This window comes from Callospermophilus lateralis, chromosome 2 (assembly GCF_048772815.1).
Source record: "Callospermophilus lateralis isolate mCalLat2 chromosome 2, mCalLat2.hap1, whole genome shotgun sequence".
Taxonomy (NCBI): Eukaryota; Metazoa; Chordata; class Mammalia; order Rodentia; family Sciuridae; genus Callospermophilus; species Callospermophilus lateralis.
The window spans coordinates 131,446,081-131,472,336 of NC_135306.1; the positions used below are offsets into that span (position 1 = coordinate 131,446,081).

Sequence of the window (26,256 nt, forward strand, 5' to 3'; positions counted from 1 at the left end):
GAAAACCTGCTGGAGCTACAGCAGGAGGGAAGGCTGCGGGAGGAGCTGCAGCGGCGCGCGTCAGTGCGGAAAACACACCGGCGGGCCCTGCGCTGCGCCCCGCCACTCCGGACGCCCATGCCGGGCCTGTGCTGCCCGGGGCTTGCTCATGAGGCCTCTGCGGTGCGGGTGGAGGAAGACCCGAAGCATCTCCCTGGGACTCTTTGCCCTCTGCCTGGTCGCAGCCCACTGTCTGCAGAGTAAGCGCGGGGCAGCGCGGGGCGGGACGGGGCGGGCGGGCTCTGGGGTCTCGCGGCTGCCTTGGGCCACTTTGTCCGGTGGAGGGCGCGCGGCGAGCCGGCTGGCAGGCCCCGCTCCACTTCTTCACCCGGCTGGACGCGCAGCCTGAGTCCCGGCACCGATCGCGGCCGAAGCGCCGGGGACGGAGCAGAGGCTCCCTCGGCCGGGCCACTTCGGGGCGCTCACCCCGCCCGACGAGCCTGGCCAGCAGTTATCGGAGCCGGAAGCCGGCTGGGAGATAACCGGCTCCCCGCGCGGAGGTTGCCTCCTCTGCGACATGTTTTATTTCATTTTTCCTGGAATAACCAGACTCCGGACTACAGTTTCCAAAGGCTCACGCACCCCACCTCCTACTATAGGTATCCCTCCATCCTTCCATGGACTTCCTGGGTCATCAGAGTGTTCTGACCATTCAGACAACCCACAGCAGCCTGGTTCTGAAAGAAAAGCGTTTAGCGGGTTTGAATTGGGCAGTGGTTCCTGAATTTCTTGGACAGAGAAGGTTCTCACCATGCGACACTGCTCTGGATGGCTAGCTCTAGAATCCCCACATGATTTGGCCCACTGTCCCACAAACTCGGTGGACACAAATTGTAATGCAGATTGTAATGCAATTTTACTTTCTCATTCATTCAATCATTATCATCATTTCCATTTTACATATTAGTCAACTGAGATTTATATGGGACCAGAGCAGGGCCGCAGGAGGTGAGAGGACTTATAGTAAGGTACAGCACTTGTGTGTTCACAATCTCTCCAACTTTACAAGGTTCCTATCATTTAATCCTCAGGACAACCTTATAAAATGTTTCACAGGTGAGGAAAGATGAGGCACAGAAAGGCTATGTGCACAAGGTGACCACCTAATCAATGGTGAAGCCAAAATTCAAACCTAGCCATCTAGCACTGTTGCTCTTTATACTTCTGGCTAGAGCCCAGCTTTGAAAGTTGCAAATCTTGGAAAGCAAAAAGACTATGATGGGGTATGTTCCTCTCTCAGCAGTGGAACAAGAAATAGCTGGTTGTTAGTCTGCAGATGAATATGTGTTTGAATATGCAGTGAACTTCTCTATTGTTTTGTAAGCCCCAAGCATATGATTCCAACCACCATTGGTACTCATGTGTACAGATGCCTTTGATGTTCAGGGACCAGTCATTCATTCACTCACTCACTAATTATACTTTCTCCTGAAAGAAGCAGGCCACAGTGGATACTGGGGACACCATGGTTCACAGTTTTGTCCTCAGGAAGCTTAGGTGCTTATACTGACAGTCAAACAAGAGTGCCATCCTGGGTGTGGCAAGGCTCCTGAGGCAGGAGACTCCACATTGTAGGAGCCTATAGGCTCAGAACCCAGGCTTGGGGAAACAGTTGCTCCAAAGGGAGTCACACCTACCCAGACCAAACAATGGATAGGAACAGCCAGGGAAGTGGGACAGGGAAACTGTAGGGTGTCGCAGACCAAATAGCACACGTAATATCTGGTAGACAAGTAAAAATGCAATTATTCATTGACTGTCTCCTGCACAGTTCTGAGTCCCTAGCACTTGCCCAGTGCTAGCCATAACTATCCCTAACAGATGCTGAATGAATGTGTACCTGCCTGAAGGAGGCCTGTGCTGTGGCCCAGCCTTAACGGTGCAGAGTGGGCCTCTTCCCTCTCACAGTTCCTCTGCTTCCTCAACCTCTGTCACAGCCTTCTTCCAGAAAATTGACATTCATCATTTATACTGAGATTTGTGTTATACCATACCCACAAACACAAAAACCCTGTGTTTTAAATCTTTCCTCTATGACATTTTTTTGGACTGAATGTTTTCTCTCAAAATGCATAGATTGAAGCCTTAGCCTCTAATGTGATGGTATTTGAAGGTGGGGCGTTTGGGGAGTAATTGGTTTAGATTAGATCATGAGATCAGAGCCCCTCTTATTGGATGAGTGTCCTTATAATTAAGAGGAAGAGAGATCAAAGCTCTCTCCCTTTGCCCTGTGAAAACATAGTAAGCAGTTTAGTAAGCCAGGAGAGCCCTTGCTTAAAACTAAATCTGTCAGCACCTTGATCTTGTACTTCTTCCAAAACTGAGAAATAAATATCTGGTTTTTAATTCACTTACTTTTTGGTATTTTGCTCTAGACAGAAACTGGTACTGAGAAGCAAGGCATTGCTGTAATAAATACTGAACACTCTGAAAGTGATTTTAGAACTGGATAATGGATAGAGGCTGGTGGAGTTTTGAGGGGCATGCTAATAATTTGGATGCTAAGAGCAATTCTGATGAGGGCTCACACAGAAACAAGGGGAATGGACAATGGAGAAAAGACAATTTTTCTTATAATATGGTAAGGAACTATGCTAATAGTTTTTTGTGTTCTGATTTTTTTTTAAAAAATTTAAAGTTGTAGTTGCACACAATACCTTTATTTATATGTGGTGCTGAGGATTGAACCCAGGGCTTCGCACAGGCTAGGTGAGCATCCTATCACTGTGCCACACTCCCAGCCTATGTTCTGATATTTTGTGGAAGGAGAAATTTGCAAGAGATGAAATTGGATATTCATCAGAGAGAGATATTTAAGCGAAATGTTAAAGGAGAGGCTTGGTTCCTCCTGATGGCTCATAGCAGAATTTAAGAAGGAAGGAAAGAAGTTAGGGGGGAAGGGAGAAATTGTTAAACTAAAAAGAAACCAGAACTTAAAGGTTTGGAAAATTCTCAACTGTTCATATCGCAAAAAAATTAAAAACCATGTACAGAAGAGAACACCAAGGGTGTGGCAATAGTGTTGGATAAGATTAGTGTGGGTGTGAACCTAGAGGGTAATCAACTACCCCAACGGATATACTTTCAGTTTGAACTGAAGGGATGGAGACAGGAAAAAAAAAATGAAGGAAGAATGTGGACTTCTTAGATCCTATGGGACAGAACCATATAGTGATTCAGCTTAAACCTGCACTGTGCTTTCAGATAGGAGAGGAATAACCAAAAGAGATTCAGAGATCATTAGGGCTGCCTTCTCAGTTTGAAAGGGTGGGAAGGGACATTGCTTTGGTTTCAAGAGGCCAGAGAGTGACTGCCCAGAGCCTTGGGGAACACAGGGTTACACAACAAAGCTTCAGGGGTTGTGACCCCACCCCACTGGGTTCTGAAGGCAGAGCATTCAGCAAAGATTATTCTCTAGTTTTAAGATCTAAAGGACTGGGTATGGTGGTGCATGCCTGTATTCTCAGTGACTCGTATCAGTGTCTTCACATTCAGTCTAAGGAGTCATTTGACATGGAATGGAGCTTGGGAAGGTCTTGGATCTTGGGTGGAAGATGTTGGAATAGTTCCCCTAATAGACCCTTACACCAGTGCCAGAGGAGGGTGGAGATATAGGTCCCTTATTGCCAGGTACTGGTAAGGGGAGCTAACATGAAGTTCCTCTGACTGTCTGATCTTCTGTAGTAAGCTAAGGTCATTACCCCAGGTTTACTATGGGGCTGGACAGAAGCCTTTCAGAAGCCAGTTCCTAAAAGTGGGACACGAGACCTTCTCTTTCCTTTCCCCATCAACCAACTTTTCGATGACATACTTGAGGGTAAGATTTCAGGTATTCTTGATCTGGAACTTGTTTCTTTAGGTCAGATAGATGGTCAATTCAGTTTAATAGTTCTTGCTTGAATGAGCTATCTCCCACGTCACAGACTGCTGCTTGCTGGTGTTGCAGACCTGAGCACTGGGTGGTACCTACTGTCCCTTCTAGCAGGGGAGATGGGCTGTCACTCAATTCTCATAAGTACAAGGCAGGCTGTACACTGTGCTGAGGAAGCCTTGTGAGCCTGACAGGAGATGACATTAAGAGGTGTCTTGAAGACAGACAGGGTCTGAAGAAAGAGGAGGGGGTGATCTGAGTTGAGGTTGAGGGGGAATGTGCATTACAGAGTGGTCAGTAGTTTGGTGCAAGTGGAATTGGGGGTGAGGGGGAAACATGGGAGACGGGGACTAAAAAGAAAGTTAGGAACAAATTATTGAGGTTTTTCAGAGCCAAGGGAGACACAGCTAGATGTGTATTTTAGAAAGATCACTTAAAACAAAACCAAAGATAAGAAGAGCTAGGCTGGGTATGGTGGCTCATGCCTATAATTCCAGCAACTCAGGAAGAAAGATCCCAAGTTAAAGCCCAGCCTTGCAAATTATTAAGACCCTATCTCAAGAATAAATCTTTTAAAAGGACTAGGGATATTGGGTTCAATCCCCAGTACTGAAGGAAAAAAGAAGAAGGAGGAGGAGGAGGAGGAGGAGGAGGAGGAGGAGGAGGAGGAGGAGGAGGAGGAGGAGGAGGAGGAGAAGGAGAAGAAGAAGGAAGAGGAGGAGGGGGAGGAGGAGGAGTAGGAGGAGAAGAAGAAGAACAAAAGAGAGACCAGAATCTCCTGAGTTTGTATAACTGTTAATAGCAATTACAAGAGAAAAACAACTGTTCATTGCACACTTACTTGGTGTCAGATACTATAATAGCTGCTTTCAACTCATCTTTACAGTTATCCTACAAAGAGGTGCTATGAGTCCCTATTTTATAAGGAACCAGAGGCTTGGAGAAGTTGAGGGGTTTGCCTAAAGCATTCATTCATTCAGCAGGTGTTCATGGAAAGCCAGAGTTGCTAGGCACTGTGCTAGATCTTGGGGATTCATTGGTGACCAAGATAGACTGGCCCCTGGTTCCCAGAGCTGACAGTTGATCTAGGAGGATAAATCATTAATCCAGAGAATCATCATCACAGTGTGGAATAAGTGTGTTAATACAGAGGAACAGGTAACAATGAAAGCACAGAACTGGGCCCCTCAACCCAGTACTGAGGGGTTGGGGAAGGCTTCCTGGAAGAAATGATGCTTACACTAAGATCTAAAAGATGGAAAGAAACTGGCCCATTAGATTCTTTGGAGGAACACCATATTGTAGTCTGGGGTATCCAGTCATGTATGCACCTTGTCTTAGATCATCCTATACTCCCCTTCCAAGTACCTTCAGGCATCCTATAAACACCTTCTGAAAGAATGGTGGGAGAGCATGTCACCTCATTTGTTCCTTTGTCCTCCTGTTCAACACATATTTACTGCAGAGGCATCTGAGGAGAACCCTATTCTAGGTCCCCAGGCTGACCAGTGGCCTGAACATTGACCCTAGGTCCTGCAGCCCACTGTAGAGAGGGTGGACCCAGCCAGTTCCCCATTTCCAGGGTTGTGCAAGGGAGCAGTCACCTCTGCCATGCCTGGCTTTCTTGGGATCTGATTTGAAGCACAGGTGTTACTCTACCATAAACCATGGTCTCTTAGAAAGAACAATTTCCACCCAACAAAGATAACCCTTGTTTGTGCCTGGAAAATAGTATGATAGAAAAATTCCTTTTGGAATTCCACAGGGAAGAATTTCAAGTTGCTCAATGTTTTGCTGCATTTCCAGAAGAGAATTTCAGATTTACAAGTGCTATTTTGAACCTATTGGGCTGCTGTAATAAAATACCTTAAGACTGAGTAATTTATGAACAACATAAAATCACAGGCACCATGATGTATCTGTAATCTCAGCCACTTGGGAGGCTGAGGCAGGAGGACCACTTATACTTAGAAGTTTGAGACCAGCCTGGACAATGTAGTGAGATCTCAAAAGCCAACAAACAAAAATGGAAATGTATTGCTCATGAGTCTGGAGGCTGGGAAGTCCCAGCTCAAGACAGATTCAGTATGTGGTGAGAACCTGTTTCACACAGATGGGCCTTCTACATCCTCACAGGAGGGCTTGCTTGAGCATCTTTTATATGCCACTGGTAGAATTCTTGTGAGTTAATCACTTTCCAAAATCCCATCTCTTCCTACTGTCACACTGGACACAGATTCTAGCATGCAAATTCTGGGAGACATCAACATTATACCATAGCAAAGGCTCATTCCAATTCTATACTTACATGATTGAAGCAGGAAGAACCAGCCTCCTTCACCCAATATGCCATCTTCCTGTCTTAAACATATTACTGCAATCTCTCCAGCTTCTGTTTACACACCCCTAGGCATGGGGAGTTGACCACTTCAGTAACTACTCTGTGAATCTTCAAAGAATTCTCCCAAATGGTAATGAATTGAGCAATCACTAAGTGTTAGAAACTGGTAGGCTCTTCACTGTATTGTCTTATTTAAATTTGTTATTCTGCAGGAGTTATGCATAGTATTATTATGGTATCCTTAGTGCAGAAGTTCTATAACTGAAAGAAATTAATAAATTTGCCCTAGATCACATAGTTATTGCTGGCAGAGTGCAATTTGGAACACAGGTTTGTCTGACTCTAGAATCCATTACACACACTGCCTCAATCCCACTCAGCAGAACCTGTCTTCTTTTCTTCTTTGCCCATTTGCCCTCATTCTGGGAGCCTGTCTGTCCCAGTCTTCCCTTCTCCAAGATGAGTTGTGCATCACAGGTGGTCCCCTGCCTTACAGAAGTGGAATTAGCAGTGCTGGAAAAGGAAAGGAGGGGCCTAGGCCTCCCGGATTCTGAGAGCACCAGGGCACCCACTTTTCACTGAGGCCTTGCAAAATCCTTACTACTGAAGTTCTAAAAATGTGGTCCAGGAACTAGCACCAGTTATATCTAGGAATTTGTTAGAAATTCATACTCTTGGGCCTAACCTCAGACCTACTGAATGAGGAAGCAGGGAGGGAACTCAGTGATCTGTTTCAACAAGTCCTCTCAATGATTTGGATGCGGCTACATACTTCAAAACACTGCTTATGGAACTGGAGGAGGTGGGGGAGAAAATGGAATTACTTAGCCTGTCTGTTTCTCCTATGTCAATAGAAATAGGACTAACCAGGTAGAGTAGAAATTGAAGGAGACCAGAAAGAGTCTACCTCCCCCAAATGTCTCCCTGAAAGTGCTCAAGTGTTTCAAACATTCCTCCCTCACACACTTCTTTGGCTTTAAGCTTTGTTAAAGTGCCCCCAAGAAGGAGTTACAGAAATGGTCTTCAGCTGCAAACCTCCAGTGGTTATCAATCTTGTTGCATCCTGGAATCACATGGGAAGTTTTAAAAATCAGAGGCCTTGGTCTCATCCCTAAAGACTGAATTCATTAGTCCAGAGTACTATTTTTTAAAACTTCCCGGATGATTTAATCAGGGCTTGAAAACAACTTGAATAGCTGATTCAGTCCTTTCCAATTGGCAAACTACATACCTGAGGACCTTTACTCTGGAAACAAAGGTCATAGAAGGGCAATGTATTCTATTTTGTTTTGTTTTGGTGCTGGGGATGGAATCCAGGGCCTCACATAGGCTCCGCTAGTGCTCTGCTCTACTGCTGAACCATACCTCAGCCCCATCTGACAGTCCTGAAGGAAGCCTCACTTACATGAAGGTGTTGGCAGGGCTGCTCCCTTCTGAAGACTGTTCCAGGCCTCCACCCTAGCTTCTGGTGACTTCTGGGAATATCTGACATTCTTGGTTTATAGAAGAGTCACTTTATCTCTGTCTTCATCTTCACATGGTATTCTCTCATTTGTAGCCAAATTCCCTCTTTTAGAAGGACCAGTCACACTGTGTCCCACCCTGATGACCTCGTTTTAACTTGACTACCTCTGTAAAGACACTGCCTCCAAATAATACACATTCTGAGCACAGGTTAGGATGCCAGTATATCTTTTTAGGGCACAGTTTAAAACATAGCAGGCAACAAAAAGGGTAGGAATCTTGGATAGAGAGCAAGTCTTGGTGGTTCCATGCTCCACCTGGATTCTGGGCTCACCTGTAGTTTGTGGCTCCTATCTAGGCCTTATCAGGCCCCAATCACTGTTGCACCAGTTTCTCAAACTAGCATTGGTGAACTCTGATTATATATATATATATATATATATATATATATATATATATATATGCATTCTGCAATTTTGGATCCATCTGACTTCTTTGTTTTTCCACACCTTTTGCCTTTGGCAGTCAGTTCTTGTACAATGGGTTTTCTCTGAAGCATCCTAGTTCTGCTTTGGAGTGTCAGTCACTGACTCTGCAACAATCTTGCAACGTAGCTGTTGTGACACACCCACTTTATTGAGAAAGAGATTCAGAGAGGTTAGTCAATTTGTATGGAACAGAAGAGTACCAGGGGAAAGGGTAAACCCTTCAGAGAGAAGTTGAGAAATCTCATCTGTCAAGGATAGAAGACAAGCCAAGTTTCTCCCCATGACTAAACAAGGATCCCAGAAGCCCTCTGCCTGCTCCCCCCACCCTCTCCCCACCAGTAGTGCCTAAGCCACACTCCGGCTGCCTTGGTGCTTCTGCCACCCATGAGCAGCTTTCTCCACAATTACTGTGGCCTTCAGTGGCATCACATCTCTTTTCAGAGACATGGAAGAACTGAGGGATCATTCATCTCAATTCCAAACTCAGGAGAGAGAATCTGATTGGCCCATCCCAGAACATGTGGTCTGCCTTGGTCCAATCACTAGAGCCAGAGAGATGGCTTCCAAGGCTCTCTCTGCAAAGGTTCTGAGAAGAGGTGGAGTTGAACCGATGGGACAGACAAATTAATAACAAACTTCCAAATGGAGTGTGTGACTAGAAATAAGTGTTTATTAAATGTTTGTCCCAGACCCCACCCCTTCCCAAATGCTTGTTGAATGGAAGGAGATTAAATGGAATTCTCATGACCTAAAATCAGGACTTCCTTTGGGTGAAAAAGAAAAGGACCCATATCCCCCACCCCTCCACTCCAGAGTTGTTCCTGGTTATTATCCAGATCTCTTACCCACATGGGGTTTTAATTGTTTCCTTTTAATTGTATCATTGACAGCCAAGCCACAAAGATTCCCAACTACGAATGAGAAAATGGCAGCTTAGAGAGGTGAAGGAATTTGTGCAAAGTCACCCAGCTTGGGCCTATGCAGCCAAAGCAGAACTAGGATGCTTCAGAGAAAACCCACTGTACAAGAACTGACTGCCAAAGGCAAAAGGTGTGGAGAAACAAAGAAGGCAGATGAATCCAAAATTGCAGAATGTATTTATTGAGACTTATGGACTGAAGTGTGTTTTCGGCAGCAGCAAAACAGCAGGATCCCTGTCCCTGGAGGCAGGAGGAAGGAGTTTATTAATTTTTTTCCCACTTTTTTTTATTGGTGCATTATAGTTGTACATAATGATGGGATTTGCTGTTACATATTTGTACATGCACATATTACATAAATATAACAATGTAATTTGGTCACTATCAAGAGGAATATGTTTATATGCTAAACTAGATGAAGGTGGCCCATGGCCAACCAGAATGCATCTGGGCTTTCTGAGTAAAGGAAAAAATGCTATTAATGTGCCAAACATCAGTTAAAAAACAAGAAACAATCTAGAGGTTAATGGCCAGCATGAGAAGTTTGACCATCTTAACCACTTTGTTTATCCTATAAGGTTTTGAATGCATGCTAAGGTCACCTGATAGGCATGATGGCTCTTACAACCAAGTTGGCTATATTCAAGGTAGATCCCTACACTGGGGGTCTTCTGGCTTTACTGCATGTGCTTCCCTGACTTCCCCAACTGGCATCTTGCCCTCCTCTTCTGCCCTCTGCTCCAAACAACAGATCCCCCAACTCCAGCCCCAGTCCCAGTTGCCCTGAAACAGATGTGCTAGAGGAGGGTAGACCTTGTACCATTCTGTTTAATTTCCAATTAAGAGTCAGAAAAGCAATTTGCCTGTTTTCTTTGTTGTAAAAGTGATATTTCCTGATCTGTTTGCAGTGGCCTGAGGTATAGACTATGAATTATGTCTGATTAGTCCTGGGATTCTTCTAGGTATTACTGGTATGTGCCCCTGCTGACCACTTATTGTTTATTTACTGGGGAATAGGGTATGCTGTGCTAGGTGCTTGCCATTCATACATTCACTTTGATTTCTTCTAACATATCTGAACTGTGAGGAGGCTATGGCCACCACTGTTTGTTGTTGTTGTTTTGTGGTTATTTTTTTTTTAACTTTATTTTATTTATTTACTTTTTCATGTGGTGCTGAGGATCAAACCCAGTGCCTCACACATGGCTAAGCAAGTGCTTCTACCACTGAGCTACAGATGAGAAATAGAGGCTCAGTGACTTTAACAAATTTGTCCAAAGTCATGATATTAAGAAAGAGTAAGTCAGTATTTGAACCAATGTCTGCTTGACATCTCTTCAGAGCCCTTGCTTCCCTGGTAGGATTCCTTGGGATTCTTTTGGTTTCCATCTGCCAAAAACTCAGGAACTAGGCTCGGTGCACATGTACACATGTATTGGAGCAGCCAGATCACACCAAAGCCAGCTGTGGAATCCTAACCCTGATGTGGTCCTCAGCTTGGCATAATCCTGGGTTTGTATCTTGCAACTCCAGACCAGATGTATAACCCTATAAGGGGAAATCACTGCTCAGAGTTTGTTATTCATGTGTCAGGCACTCTGCAGGTCTAGGGCTACAACAAGGAACCAGAAAGGCAGCTCCTATTCTCATGGAACTTCAGTTGAAAGTAGGAATAGATGTTAAATAATATGAACTGAGATGGGTATTATAAAGGAAAGGTGTCATGAGAATATGTAAAAGGATATCTGGCCCTGCCAGAGGGTTGGAATGAGCTTCTCAGAAGAGAATGACTGAGGTCTGAAGGGAGAATAAAGATTAATAGGCAAGTAGGGAGGGAGCAGGGAAAGGGAACAATATGTGCACAGTCCCTGTGGTGGAGAGAAAATGATGAATCATCAGAGCTTAAGTCCAATGTGCTGGGAGCCCACAGAATGAGGGTGTGCTGAGGACAGGGGCCTGACAGGAAGGCAGGGTCCAGACCTCACCTGTCGAGTCAAGCCACTGAAGACATTTTAACTTATTGCTTATCCCTCCCAGATGAGAGGAGTTATACTCTTATTGTTTTGACTTTAAATTAATTTGATTGTTTGGAATTTTTCTTAAGTTTCAATATGTAATATTTGCACACAATCCAAAATTCAAAATGTATATCTTTCAAAGTCTTGACCCCCAGCTGCCTAGGTCTTTCCCTTGGCCCCTGGAGTCCAGAGTGTTCCCAATTCCTTCTGTATCCTTCCTGAGATAGTTAAAGCATTTCGTCACAACTCTGCATGCATTTAATTTATCTTTGGAGATGCTGAAGATGTTGATTTTGTCAACTCTTAAGTACAGAGGTCACTGCTTGTGAAATACTTTGTCATATGAGAATAACATTTTCAAATATGAAAGGCCTAAGGCACACATTCTTGGTGTGCACTTTATTTTTAGGATCATAGTGTTTTTATTTGTTAAGTAATTCACAGACTTTCTAAAATATTTTAGCTGTTCACAAGGGTAGTGAGTGGAATGTAAAGTTTCCTTCTATCCCAGACATCCAGTCTCCTCCCCAAAGAAAACCGCAGTTCCTGGGTTTTCAAAGAATCTTCCAGAGACGTTCTGCGAACTTGTATAGATAAGATGTTTCTCTCTCTCTCTCTCTCTCTCTCTCTCTCTCTGTGTGTGTGTGTGTGTGTGTGTTTATACACAGATAATTTACTTCATTCAAGCAAAAGTTTTCTCTACACATTGTTCTACTCTGTGTGCTTTTTCCATTAATTTAAAGATCATCTAACATCAACATACATGGATCAACCTCATTCTTCTGAATGTCTTTGTAGCACTCCAAAATATGAATATAGATCATTTATTTAACTAGTCCCTTACTGGTGAATACATGGATTGTCTCCAGTCTTTGGTAATGCTTCATTTAAGTGATCATGACAACATTTACGTCTTTGTATCTGTGTTCCCATAGTAACTACAGAATAATTCCTAAAAGTGGAATTTCTGGGTCAGAAAATATATGCAATTTTAATATTTTTATTCATTACTTGGCTGCCCAGATCACACCCATTTACAGTCACCACAGTGCGGGGTGCGTATAACTTTCACACACTCCTAACAGCATAATATTATCAGACTTCTTCATCTTTGCCAGTCTGATAATGGCCAGGTTATTCAACTTTCCCACCTGTGGTTTCATTGGACTATGATACTGGTCTGGTGCTTAACAGGTATTACTGATAGGAAATGGTGACTGTTGCTCTTTGGGTGTGGTTTTTCTGGTTGGGGTACAAATTCTGAAACCTGATGAAGGTGAGCAGCCTGGCAGCCTTCACCTAAACCTGCCTCTCTCTAAGGGTGTTTGGGTTTGGCTGGTATCTGGGTGACTTCTCAAGGCCATTAAACAGAAGGATCATTGGGAACCCATCCAGGATGAGCTGAACCTTGGTTTCTGACTAATCAGGTACTGACAGGGGAAATTCATCTCCTGAACTAACAGGAGGGCTAGGCACCCTATTATCTGTGCATATGTCAGTCATCAATGCTGTTCTTGAAAACTAAAGGGGAAAATCATTATTTGGGTTTGATGTACCAGCCTCCTACACAAAGCTGTGCTTTCCAAATTCCAGAGGGACCTGGTTCAAGAATGGCACAAACTGGCCAGGGCCATGAGTATTTTAATTGCTGCTCAACACTTTGCCTATTCTCCTTGGAGTTAGGAAAGGAGACCTGCTAGCACAGAGGTAGTGCCCCTCAGCTCAACACAGATCCCCTTTTTGTGGTCTCTTCAAATTGGCAATAGTTTGACAGGCAGGGCATGCGTGTCATCATTTGTTCATTTATAGCCAGGCCCTGTGCTGGGTGCTGGGAAGTTGGGGTGCATAGCATGCCAGTTCTTCCTGCAGAAATCTCAGACACTTCCTTCTGTTCTTCAAAAGTTGGTCTGGGAGGCCAAGTGACATACTTGTTTTACAGATGAGGAATAGAGGCTCAGTGACTTTGAGGTAACTTGATCAAAGTTATGATATTAACAAAATGCAGGTTGGTATTTGAACCGACGTCTGCTTGACATTTCCTTCAAACCCTCACTTCCCTGGTAGGATTCCTTGGGATTCTTTATACATACAGCTCCCATCTGCCAGAAACTCAGGAACTAGGTTCTGTGTGCATGAGTGCATATAAGGAGCATTGGTGCACATGAATGAATGCATTATCATGTATTACAGGGCAGTTTAGGTGAAAGGATCACATGTGTATTTCAGACAGGGCAAAGGAGGCAAATTTGGTCCCAAGAATCACACCAGAGCTGGCCTTGGGGTCTTAACCCTTATCTCGGGCTCAACTTTACATAGTCCTGGGTTCAGCACCCCACACCCCTAGACTGGATAAATAACCCTTTAATAAGTCAATACTCAAGAATTCCCATTCATATTCCAGGCATTCTTTGGGGTTCTAGGTCTGCAACAGGGAACCACACAGGCAGGTCCTACCCTCATGGAACTACATTTGAATTGGGGGACCGACAGTCACCTATGGTGCCTGTGGTGGGCCCAGGGCAGTGCAGGTGATATGTGTGATAAGACAATGAGCTGCCAGACTGTTCTGGAAATTCAGTTCTGATCCTCCAAGTCTCTATCTGAACACCCTCCTGGGTCCCTACAGCCTGAAGGATAATTCCTCCTGGAAGCCTTCAACCTGTTGTGGCTCTGCCCCCGACTCTGTGTAGAGTCCTCTTACAATTACCAACCTTAACTGTTTTGCTCACCAAATCCTAAATCTGAGGCACACTTTGATCCCTGGGCCTCCCTGGGTGGTCTCTCTGTTCTCAGCTGGGATTGTCCTTTCTCTCTTTCCTGAGACTTTAAAAGATTACTCCTTACCCCTCAACTTAAACACGTTCTTCCCTCTTTCCCTACTCTTGCAAATTTCCTGGCTTATTAGAGAATAAAAAGTACCCAGGGTTTGAATCTCTGCTTAGCAACTTACCATGATATTGGACAAATAACCTAGCCTCGGGAGACTTCAGTTTGCTTCCCTGTAAAATGGAGATGATATCCTCTTCACCAGTCCAGCACCCAGTGAGGCAGGACCCTTCGTTGAGAAAGCCTGGGGAGGACACATTAGGCTCAGGGATTAGCAGAGGTTCCTACTCAGGTGGGGCTGTGTGGGATGCAGTCCCTTGGAATATGTGTTAGGGAGCCAGATGGTTCAGGCAGACTGGCTTTCCACTCCCTCAGCTTCCCCAAGCTGGATTACTGCATATCCCCCACAGATATCCCTGGGGTGCCTCAGAAACCAGAAGTCCTGTATCTCTGCTCTTCAATATTTCTTGGTTGAGTCTCAGGGTGACCACCTAGCCTAGTTTACCCAGGACTATTCTGAAAGCACTGAAATGCTGCATCCTGGGAAATCCCTCAATCCTGGGCACAGAGACAGTTGGTCATCCCTGGTTGGTGAGACAGGTGAGATGGGGTGAGACAGGTGAGATGGGGCTGCTACTCTTGGCACACTAGAATATAATAGGAAGAGTTCCAGTGAGGCTCCACCTCTTAAAGAATCCACCACCTCCCGAAAGCATCTCAGACTGGGGACCAAGCCTTTAACCCACAGGCTTGAATGACCCCAAGTGCTGTGTGCCTGCTCAGGGACTGGCCTGTGCTGGACTTAGACATGTCATGTCACCTGTCTTCTTGGGAGATCTGAGGTTCTTATAAGCCAAGGCACTTTCTCCCTAGAAAGTTTGTCTCCTAGAGTGGAGGTCCCAGTGTGGAACCTAGGTGTGTCTTGCCCACCAGGGGTCTCCACTGCACCTCACTCCCACTTAAAACTACCTTTTCATAATGGATTCCTCATGCCATCATCTCATTCCAACAGTTTCTCAGTTAGGACTCCTGAACCCTAGGCTAAGTGTCTTCTCTGCTGCTTAAAGGCTTAATGCAGATGAGAATGAAAATAATACTCATTTCCTGGTTATCAGATGCATCTGATGATCACATTTGCTGGATAAGTGATGTTTCAGATTAGTGAGGTGAAAATGAGTTATCCTAATTAAGGTGTATGCTATGATTTGTTAAAGTGTCCATCAAGGGCCTATGTGTTAAAGGCGTGGTCCCCAGCTTGATATGCCTCCGGGAGGTTGTGGAACTTTTAGGAGGTGGAGCCTTATTGGAAGTCTTCCCAAAATATTATGGTGTGCCCTTGAAAGGGACTGTGAGTCACTGGTCTCTCAGCCATTATGAGGTGAGCAGTTTGTGTCACTATGTACTCTCTGCCAAGATGCTGCCTTACTGTATAGGTCAAAAGCAATGGGAGCAATCAGTCATGAACTGAAACCTCCAAAACCATGAGCCAAAGTAAACCTTTCTTTATTTTAGGATGCCTTATCTCAGGTATCTGTTACAGTAACAGAAAGTTGACTAACACAGTATATCCCCATGACTTAAACTCCAGGTTTAAGAGACCAGGTTGGTAATATATGTCTCATTATTAGCTGGTATTCTTGTTCACTGGAGCTGTGATCTGAACTGTATTGACCTTTGTTGTTATATCAGGAAATATATCCCCCTTTTTAAATAATTAATTTCAAGACTGAAAAGCATGTGATTTATTTGTAAGAAAAAGAATAAGTAATCATTCCAAGTGTTCTTTCTGTTCCAGCTTATTGTTCAGTAGATGGCTTCACCTTCCTAGTACTTTATCTCCATAGCTTTTAGTTATGAGAGGATCTGACTGGCTCTAAGGGCTGGAGCTTTTAGATAGCTCTTCAGTTCAGGTTCCAGTAACTTCTGTCCTGCTGAAATTATCTTTTCTTTGACTTGTTCTTTAATGGAGGCAACACCGTATATCAAAGAGATGGCTATAAATTTAGTTCCTCCTGGATTTTCTCATAGAATTCAAGGGAAGATATTAAGGCAAACTTTTAAACTTCAAATTTGTCTTTAGACTTTGCTGGTCAGATTGCTTGGTTTTATCAGGAAAACTTAAAAACATTTTTAAATATTGTATTTTTAATATAAATTCAATATATAATCTTAAATTATGTAAAAATAGTCTTAGAGAATAAAATATTCTTATAGTCCAACCTCAAAGGAGTAATGCCTGTTAATTAGTTTAGCACATTTTCCTCCAACATTTTTCCATCTATAATATGCACATATTAGCACATATTTACACAAATACAAATGAGATCATTATTCTATTTTATAAATTTATTTGGTACCATCACAGACATCTTTCTTTGTCCATATAGAGCTTAATGCTGAGCTACATTTCCAGCCATTTTTTTGTTTTTTATTTTGAGACAGGGTCTCACTAAGTTGCACAGGCTGGCCTTGAACTTGTAATCCTTCTGCCTTAGCCTCCTGAGTCACTGGGATTCCCAGTGTGCACCACTGTGCCTGGCTTGCTTATTTATTTATTTTTCATGTTGGGAAATGAATCTAGGGCCTTGCACATGAAAAGCATGTGCTGTACCACTGAGCTATGTATACCTATAGCTCCAAAGCTCATTCTTATTAATGGCTACCTACTATCCATTTTATGATTAAAATCTGACATATTGAACTAACCTTCTTGAGTAGAATATTTAAACCAAGTCTAACTATTGACGTAGCCACTAAGTTTCTCTAGACTTATTCTGGGTTGATTTTAGCATGAGACACAGGAGTAGTCACTCATTAATTAAACTTTTTAAACATTTGACAAACAGTTTGCCTTAAAACCCTTGGAATTATTAATTTTCTATCCTTGTTTTAAACATTTATTCCTAAGTATATGTGAATGATTGACAGAAGGAGGAATTCTTAACTAAACCTAGTTAAATATGTGGTTAGTTTGAATCCTTAAGATCCCCCCTCCACCCCAACTCTTAAAAATCCAAGAAGATTTAAATTCTAAGTATCTTTTCTGACTATCATGGTATGAAAGTAGAAAGTAACGACAGGTGGAAAATTAAAAATTCTCAAATACATGGAAATTAAACAACATACTCCTGAGCAATGAATGGATCAAAGAAAAAAACAAAATAGAAATAAAAACCATCTTGAAACAAACAAAAATGGAAACACAATGTATTAAAAATATACGGTGAAGCAAAGAACAATTCTAAGAGAAATTTAGCAAAGAAAACGATACTACAAGAAAAGAAAATTAAAGACCAATATCCCTGATGAATGTAAATGCAAAAATACTCAATGAAATACTAGCAAACTTAATTCAACAACACTTTAAAAGGACCATATACCATGATCAACAGTGGTTCAACACACACAAATCAGTAAATGTGATATACCACATTAGCAGAAAGAGGGGAAAATATTATATGATCATATCAATGAATGTAGAAAAAGCATTTGACAAAATTCAACATCCTTTCTTGATAAAAACTCTCAATAGATTAAGTACAGAAGAATTGTACCTCAATATATAAAGTCCATATATGACAAGCCCACAATCAATTATCAGTACAATGGTGAGCCATGGAGAGCTTTTCCTCTAGGATAAGGAATAAGGCAAAGATGTCTACTTTCACTTCTGATCAACAAAGTGCTTGGAAGTCCTAGAGAGAGCAATTAGATAAGAAATACAAGACATCCAAACTGGGAAGGAAGAAGTGAATTTATCTGTTTGTAGGTGACATGATCTAATATATAGAAAACCCTAACAAAAGTCTACCAAACAACTGTTAAAAATAAAAACAAATTCAGTAAAATTACAGAATTTAAAATTATGCAAAAACCAGTTGCATTTCTGATTGTTAACAATGAATTATCTGAGGAAGAGATGAAAATGATTCCTTTACAATAACATAAATATACTTAAGAACCAAGGAGGTGGATGTTCTGTATACAATAAGACATTTAAAAAAAAAAAAACTGAAGAAGACAGACAAATGGAAAGAAATTCCATGTTCATAGATTAGAAGAATTGTTAAAAGTCCATGCTATCCAAAGAAATCTACAGATTTCATGAAATCACTTTCAAAATTCCAATGGCATTCTTCACAGAAATTGAAAAAACAGGGCTGAGATTGTGGCTCAATGGTAAAACACTTGACTAGCATATATAAGGCCCTGGGTTCAATCCTTAGCAACACCCACCCACACCCACACACTTTTTTTTTAATTCTAAAATTCATGTGGAACCATAAGACCCTGAATAGCGAATGCAATCTGAAGAAGGTCAAAGCTAAAAGATATCACATCTTCTGATTTTAAGATATATTACAAAGGTATAGTAGTCAAACAGTATGGTACCAGCATAAAAACAGACACATAGACATGGAACTTTACAGAGATCAGAAACAAATCCACACATATATGTTCAGCTAATGTTCTACAAAGACACTTTGAATACATGATGGGAAAAGGATAGCCTCCTCATAAATGGTGTTTGAAAACTGTACATCCACATGAAAGGAATGAAAATAAACCATTATCATACATCATTCACAAAAAAATAGATTAAAAGTTTAAATGTAAGACTTGAAACTGTTAAACAGGAAAACACAGGAAAAAGCTCTTCTTTACATTGTCTTGGTAATGACCTTTTGGGTATGACATCAAAAGCACAAGTAACAAAAGCAAAATTAAACAAATGGAACAATACCAAACTAAAACCTGCACAGCAAAGGAAACAGCAAACAAAATCAAAAGGGAATCTACAGGATTCAAGAAAATATTTGCAAATAAAAATATACAAAGTACTCTTACAATTTAAGAGTACTTAATTGGGAAAGGAACTGAACAATTATTTCCCCAAAGAGGATATACAAATGGACAACAGGTACATGGAAAGACACTCAACATTATTAGCTATCAGGGAAATGCAAATCAAAATCACAGTGGGATATCATGTCATGTTGTATGACAGCTATTATCCAGAAGATGAAGATAACAAATGTAAAAATAACAAAATTCTGCCATTTGAGACAACATGATGTACCTGGAGAACACTGTGCTAAGTGAAACAAGCCAGACACAGAAAGACAAATACTATATGATTGACCTCATATGTTGAATCAGAAAGAAAGAAAGAAAGCCAGGCAGCCATAGAAACAGAGTAGAATAGTAGTTTCCAGAGCCTGGGCCTAAGGAGAATGAAGAGATCTTGATCAGTGTCCAAACTTAGAGATGAACAAGTTCTGGGGATCTGATGTTCAGCATGGGTAATGATAAGTGTGTTAATAATCATTGTACAACATAGATAAATAATTACCATATATACTTTTAATATATGCAACCTTCATTTATCAATTAAATATTTTAAAATTAAAAAAAAAACGAGAAAAAAATAAAATTAAATAAAAATTTCTGAGTAAGAGAAAATACAGAAAACAGTGAGAGCCAACTGGTATCGCAGCCAACATACTTGGGGTTATTATGTTTGCTTGTTCTTCAATTTTGCTATTTCTTGGGCCAAAGTAACTGAAAGACTCATAATGAAGGATCATAAGTCTATTAAAAAGGCTGGTGGGCTGGGGACATAGCTCATTTGGTAGAGTGCTTGCCTTGCATGGACAAGGCCCTGGGTTCAATCCCCAGCACCACACACACACACACACACACAAAAGGCTGGTGAAAGCCAGGTGCAATGGCACACACCTATAATATTAGCAGCTCAGGAGACTGAGGCAGGAGGATCACAAGTGAGAGGCCAGCCTCAGCAATTTAGGGAGGCCCTAAGCAATTTAGTGAGACCTTATCTCAAAATAAAAAATAAAAAAGGGCTTGAGATGTGGCTCAGGGGTAAAGAACCTCTTGGTTCCATCCCCCAAGTACTGAAAAGAAAGTTAGTCTCTTAAGAGACTAGTTTGTCAGTAACCCTGGCCAATAGATATCTAAATAGACAGTCACAAGGTAGAATACAGGTTTTATAATCAGGCAGAATTGCTTGAAATCCCATCTTTGCCACTTATAGCTATGTGGGCACATCACTATATGTAACAAATACCGATTATAAAGTACATGATAATTGGTACTTAAAGCCTTAATTAAATTGTACTTCTCTTTATGTATATTACTTTTTAGATGTAGCTAATTTTTCAAACCACCCAAACAGCTGATGTTGTTTCCTGTTTCCATAAATATTTGATCATTCACTTATTCCTTTGCTTGACAAATGTTGATCAACAGGCCATCTATGAAATATAGGGGGATGCTAAGATCTATGTACACACTGCTGTTGGGTGTTGTTGGGCATTGTGCTGGGTACAGGGGACACAAGGATGAAGAAAGCAGAACTCCTGCCCTCCCAGGGCTGACCTAGAATTTGACCTCTCTTTCCTTCTCTATTCCAGGAGCCTTAAACTCTGCACTTTGTTCTGTGTTGAAGAATAACTCTGTCACACAGTGAGGGCCTGAACGAGAAGGAGTGATTTAGTAGTCAGGAGAATAGTCCTTAGGTATCTGAAGAACTCTTTATACTGAGAGAGAACTTCTGCAGTCTGTGTGGCTGCAAAGGGGGCAGATTTCAGGTAGAAATAAAAGGGAGCTTTTTAAATCAAGTTTCCCTAATCTGGATAAAATTTACCTTGTAAGTAGAGAATACTCTGTCACTTCAAGGAAGAGTCCTGCCAGAGGCTGAACACTGAGCTCTTTGAATTCCCACACTGGGAGGGAGGCCGGCCAGTAAGATGCCTTCCATCTTGGAGTTCTGGGATTCTTTTACTGAGCTCCCATATGTTTAGACCAGGACTAGGTTTTTAATCCCCAAAGGTGGTCCATGAGAGAGCCAGTGGACACCCCAAGTAATATGAGCATGAAATATAAAAGGACCAACCTGTACAAAATGACCTCCTCACCTACCTGCCCAAGGACAGAATTTCTCAAGTTTCTCATTCTTTGGCTTTAAGACATTGTTAAAATGTATTCAATTCAAGAAAATGCTTACAAACTACTGAAAACATTTCAAAGAACATTGAAATGACTGGCAGAAGATACCACTGGCCAAATGTAAGATAACCCAGAAGAAAAAAATTATAAGGAGCATAATAGAGTAAAAGATCTTAATTTTTTTAAAAAATCAAAGTCTATCAGGACTCTAAGAGAAAACGGGGATGATCAGGTACACAGATAAATAGCTCTTTACAGAGAAATGCCTGCCACCGATAAATTTAGAATGAGAACATTTAAAGTTCACCATTTTGCAGCCATCTATGAAATATAGGGGGATGCTAAGATCTATGTACACACTGTTGTTGGGTGGTAGTGCAGTCACATGGTCTCTAAGTAGTACCTTACTAAATTACAAGGGAGAATGTACCATTGTTAAGGTACCACATACCACCCAAGGGATCTAACTCAATCATGGGACAAACTCATATGATTAGTCTCCGGGAGTGATGCCACAAGAAAACATCACTTTTGCAGGTTTTTTTTTTTTTTACTTTTATTCTAAACAAATAAATCTAGAGTAGGACTCTAAAATTTTAATGTCATGAAATCCCCCCCCCCCCACCAAAAAAAGGTGGAGAAATCTTACTAGATTAAAGGACATGTCAAACAAATGCAGTAAGCAGCCCTTGATCAGATTCCACATGTAAGCAAAAAAAAAAAAAAAAAAACCAATTTGAAGCATCATTTTGTAGTCAATTGAAGGAATGTGAAAATATACCACATGTTAACAAATAGTACTATTGGAAGTTAAATTTTAGAGTGGATAATATTGTACATATTTAGGAGATTGGCTTGTTCTTAGGTGAAGTGGCAGGATATCTGCAGTTTACTTTCAAATGGTTCAACAAAATGAAATTGAGAATTTTTTTTTTCAAGAAAGAAGCAAATATGGAAACTATTAACCATTGGTGAATCTAGGAGAGTATATACTAATTGCACTTGACTTTTAACATTTAACCTTTTTTTTTCTTTTTTTTTTTAAGAGAAAGAGAGAGAGAGAATTTTAATATTTATTTTTTAGTTCTTGGCGGACACAACATCTTTGTTTGTATGTGGTGCTGAGGATCAAACCCGGGCCGCACGCATGCCAGGCGAGCACGCTACCTCTAGAGCCACATCCCCAGCCCAAACCTTTTTTTTTTTTTTTTTTCCACTAGTAAAGATTGAACCAAGGGCCTTCCTTGTGCTAAGCAAACATTCTTCCACTGAGCTACACCCCCCAACCCTAACATTTTTTTTAATAATCAAAATTGGGGTGTCCAAGAAATTAAAGGAAGCAAATGTTTTCCCACTATCATATGTAACACAATAATTCTGATACAAGATATTCCAGCAGATATCAACAGGGTGTATCTACCTGAAGTAGTATCAGATCCCCACAGGCTAAGTGGCCACCTGGGCTTCTGACCTAATGGTTATAAATCAGGGGTTTCCACATTCTGTCTTCTTGAAGTTCAATTGATTTGCTAGAGCAGCTCAAAGAATTCAGAGAAACACTCCATTTACATTTACCCATTGATTATAAACGATATTACAAAGACTATAGATAAATAGATGCACAGGCCAAGGTATGTGAACAGGGCTCAGAGTTTCTGTATCCTCTCCGGGCATACCACCTTCCAGATACTTCCATGTGTTCAGCTGTGCAGAAGCTCCCTGATCTCTGTCCTTTTAGGGTTTTATGGAAGTTTCTTAGGTAAGCATGATTTGCTTATTTCATTGGCTACAAGTGATCAACCTGACTTGCATCCCTCTCCTGGCGGGGTTGGGAGTAGAGGGGCTGAAAGTTCCAATCTTGGTCTCTCTTGTGACCAGCACCCATCTTGAAGCTATCTAAGGGACCCCAACTCCAGTCATGTAAGCATAAAAAAGATACTTACCACTCCAGAGATTCCCAGAGGTTTAGGAGTTATGTGACAGGAACCAGGAACACAAACCAATTATTGCTTTATTATATTACAGTATTACAGGTAGAAATACATTTCTGTTACTTAGCAGCTTTTACTCTTGAAAGCCATTATTCCCAATTTTCGGCCTGGAATTTATTGGATTATTTTAGATACCCAGCCAGGCCTTAGAAGAGGGTTACAAATGGGATATGCTGGAGATGGAAGAGGACAATGAGAAAGCCCTGGAGAAGTGACAGGTATGGTTCCCTGGAGTCATGCAGCAGGGTACCCAGGGAAACTGGGAACCCAGAGAATGAGGGAGCTAAACAGGAAGTGGAGATAGAAACCAAGGATTGGGCTCCAAGTTTATATCCTGCCCTGTTTACTCTCCAGGCTGGAGCCATCTTGACCACTCCTCTCCTTGTGTGGCAGGCATTTGTCACAAGTTCTGTTCCCTCCACTGCCAACTACTGACCTTTGATTTGAGCATGGAGGTTAAATGTGTGAGTATTGGAATTAGTGGCCCCTGCATAATTCTCAGTTTTGGTACTGTTGAATGTGAGGTAAATCCTTGATAGAATTACAATGGATCAGATGAGACCTCAAGGACAGGAAAAGTATAAAGCAGTTGGCAGAGGCCCTGGTGCATGGCACCTGCTTAGTATTTTGTGATTTTGTGCTAACATACACACACACACACACACACACACACACACACACACGCTCACACAGATACCCCTCAGCCAATGGCACTTCTCTTCATCCACATCTTCTGCTTGATGCCCCCTTGTCTCACCCATCCCCACATTCACATCCAGTTGGTCAGCATTCCCCACTTCCAAATGTATGTCCTAAATCAGATTGCTCGTTACCAACCTCCAAGACTGCCACCACTGTCTCTTATCTCCTTAGATAAGGAACACTTAACTGCTCCTCTTGTCCCCCAACCAGTATGTTTTCAGTGGCAGATATTCTCAGCTTCCTGGGAACATCACCCTTCTGCCTAAGCCTATAACTTCCCATCACCCCTCAGCACCTGAAATCATGACTTGGCTCCTGCCCACCGCTCGAATCTCATCTCCTAAAGCTTCCCCAGTGCTCACTGCTTTCTGGCATTCTGACGACTTTTCTGACCCTCAAACTCATCCATGCTCATTCTTACCATGCATTTTCTGATCCTTCTGAAATCTCTTCCCCTGTGTCTTCACAGGGTTGCTTCCTTCTCCTCTTCCTTGAACTTTAGGTCTCGGTTCAAAAGTCATTTCTTCAGCAAGGTCTTCCTTGGCCATCTAATGCTGTTTATCACCTCACTATTATCCTTGTTTATTATTATTATTTTTTGAGGCACTGGAGATTGAACCCAGAGGATATACCACTGAGCTACATCCCCAGCTCTTTTTTATTTTGATAGTGTCTCACTAAGTTGCCCAGGCTAGCCTCAAATTTGTGATTCTCCTGCCTCAGTAACCCAACTTGCTGGGATTAGAGGTGTGCACCACTGCGCCTGGCAATGTTCATTATCTTTACAGCACTTGTCATGACCTAAAATTACCTTGTTTGCTTGTTGATCCCTTGTATGTCTCCCATATATAGTGTAAGTTAGACACAGGGAAATTTCTATCTTGTCCACCTTTACAGCATCAATATCAGAACCTCTAACCATTCCTGGCATATAACAGGTACTCAATAAATGCTTGTGAAAATAAATTAATGAGTTAAATAAGTTGACTAAAGTATAAGTTCATTACACTAAAATGTAAGTGTACCTCACATCTAGCACTCCATCCTGCAGGTCAGGGTGTGTCACTGTATATTCCCCATTCCACCATCAATGCCACTGTTGAAGAAGACATCCTGCTCTCGGTTGACTATTCCTGCCATGGGGTGCCCACCATCGAATGGAAGTACACGTCCAACTGGGGTGTGCAGAAAATCGTGGAGTGGAAACCAGGGACTCAGGCCAACATCTCCCAAAGCCATAAGGACAGAGTCTGCACCTTTGACAATGGCTCCATCCAACTTTTCAGTGTGGGAGTGCGGGATTCAGGCTATTATATCATCACTGTGACAGAGCGCCTGGGGAGCAGCCAGTTTGGCACCATTGTCCTGCATGTGTCTGGTAAGACGCCACAGGGGTCTGGGGTCTCACCTCTGAACACAAGTGTGGGTGGTCGACTTCACAATATTAAAAGGGATCTATCTTCCCCTTTCCCTCCCCACATCCCTAGAGATCCTCTACGAAGACCTCCATTTTGTTGCTGTCTTCCTTGCTTTACTTGCCGCTGTGGCCGCAGTGTTAATCAGCCTCATGTGGGTCTGTAATAAGTGTTCATATAAATTCCAGAGGAAGAGAAGACATAAACTCAAAGGTAACATTTGGGGCCATGTGATTATTCATTTGTGGTTTTGAGACCACAAGTGGCATGTGTTATCTTGTTCATACCGAGAAACCACTGTGTGGCTGATTTCAATTCATTGACTTGTCTTTTGCTTTGCAGAAAGCACAACTGTGGAGATTGAGCTACAAGATGTTGAATGCTAGTCAAGGCTGGGCCCAGTTACATTCCTACCTCAAGAGGAAAACATTATTTCCTAACCAAAAGAACAAACATAGACAATCCACTCTACAGCCTCTTGTGGTCCTGACATGCAACCCATTCCTGCTAGGACAGCCAGAAGGTAACACAATGGACCGCATGGAGTTGAAGTTCACGGCTTGGACAAACTCAGTCCCAGGACTTTAAGGAGAAGAGTTACTGGGGTTTGAGCCATGAGCTTTGCTTGACTGAAGCTTCAGGGTCATGCTGACCCATAATCAGTGACGAGGGGCTGGCACTGACTGCGGCTCACAGAGCTTGCTCTGGCCCCAAGGATGGTCTGTTGGAGGAATCCCTGTGTCAGGGGCCAGAGTATCTCCAGATTGGCTGATGTGCAGCCAGCACTGGAACATGCTTTCTGTGCCTTTGTGCTAATATCTGCTCTGGAAATTGCTGCACCCACCAATCTCCTATCTTGTACCTCATAAGCACTGCTGTGAGAGCTATTGTGAGAAAATCTGAGGCTTTCAGACAATCTGCTGCCTCAGGGGCAGAGGTAAAAAGAGTCTAAGGGGGTGCTATTGTGCTATAGTGAGCTGCTCAGAGGTGGGACCCTATAGCTTAGAGCTTTAAGGAGAGGAGCTTGAAGCAACTCTGAGGGACCATCTATGGACATAGGAAACAATTTTTTTTTTCTTCCTCTACCATTCCAAAATGAATTGGGTTTTCTCTCTCATAGCCCAGTTAGGTCAGTGTGAAGGAAAATAAGGCTCATTTTCACTATGGGCAGCATTGGTCTTCCTGGCAAGCTAGATAATGCCACCTGTGTGA

At 42.2% G+C, this 26,256-nt stretch overlaps 1 protein-coding gene across 1 annotated transcript; it reads left to right on the top strand.

Annotated features, from left to right (window-relative positions):
• Positions 1–25,881, top strand: Vstm5 (V-set and transmembrane domain containing 5). Its single transcript, XM_076843875.2, has 4 exons — positions 1–239; positions 24,681–25,007; positions 25,117–25,257; positions 25,387–25,881. Exons 1-4 carry the CDS (start codon positions 149–151, stop codon positions 25,428–25,430), a joined length of 603 nt encoding a protein of 200 aa, XP_076699990.1. The 5' UTR covers positions 1–148; the 3' UTR covers positions 25,431–25,881.
• Positions 25,882–26,256: the final 375 nt, after the last annotated feature.

Excerpts from the sequence above, each read along its gene's own strand:
- Vstm5 (XM_076843875.2), top strand. The coding sequence starts at position 149 with ATGAGGCCTCTGCGGTGCGGGTGGAGGAAGACCCGAAGCATCTCCCTG. Across the intron at positions 25,008-25,116 it reads CATTGTCCTGCATGTGTCTG|AGATCCTCTACGAAGACCTC; the intron begins GTAAGACGCCAC and ends CCACATCCCTAG. Across the intron at positions 25,258-25,386 it reads GAGAAGACATAAACTCAAAG|AAAGCACAACTGTGGAGATT; the intron begins GTAACATTTGGG and ends TTTGCTTTGCAG.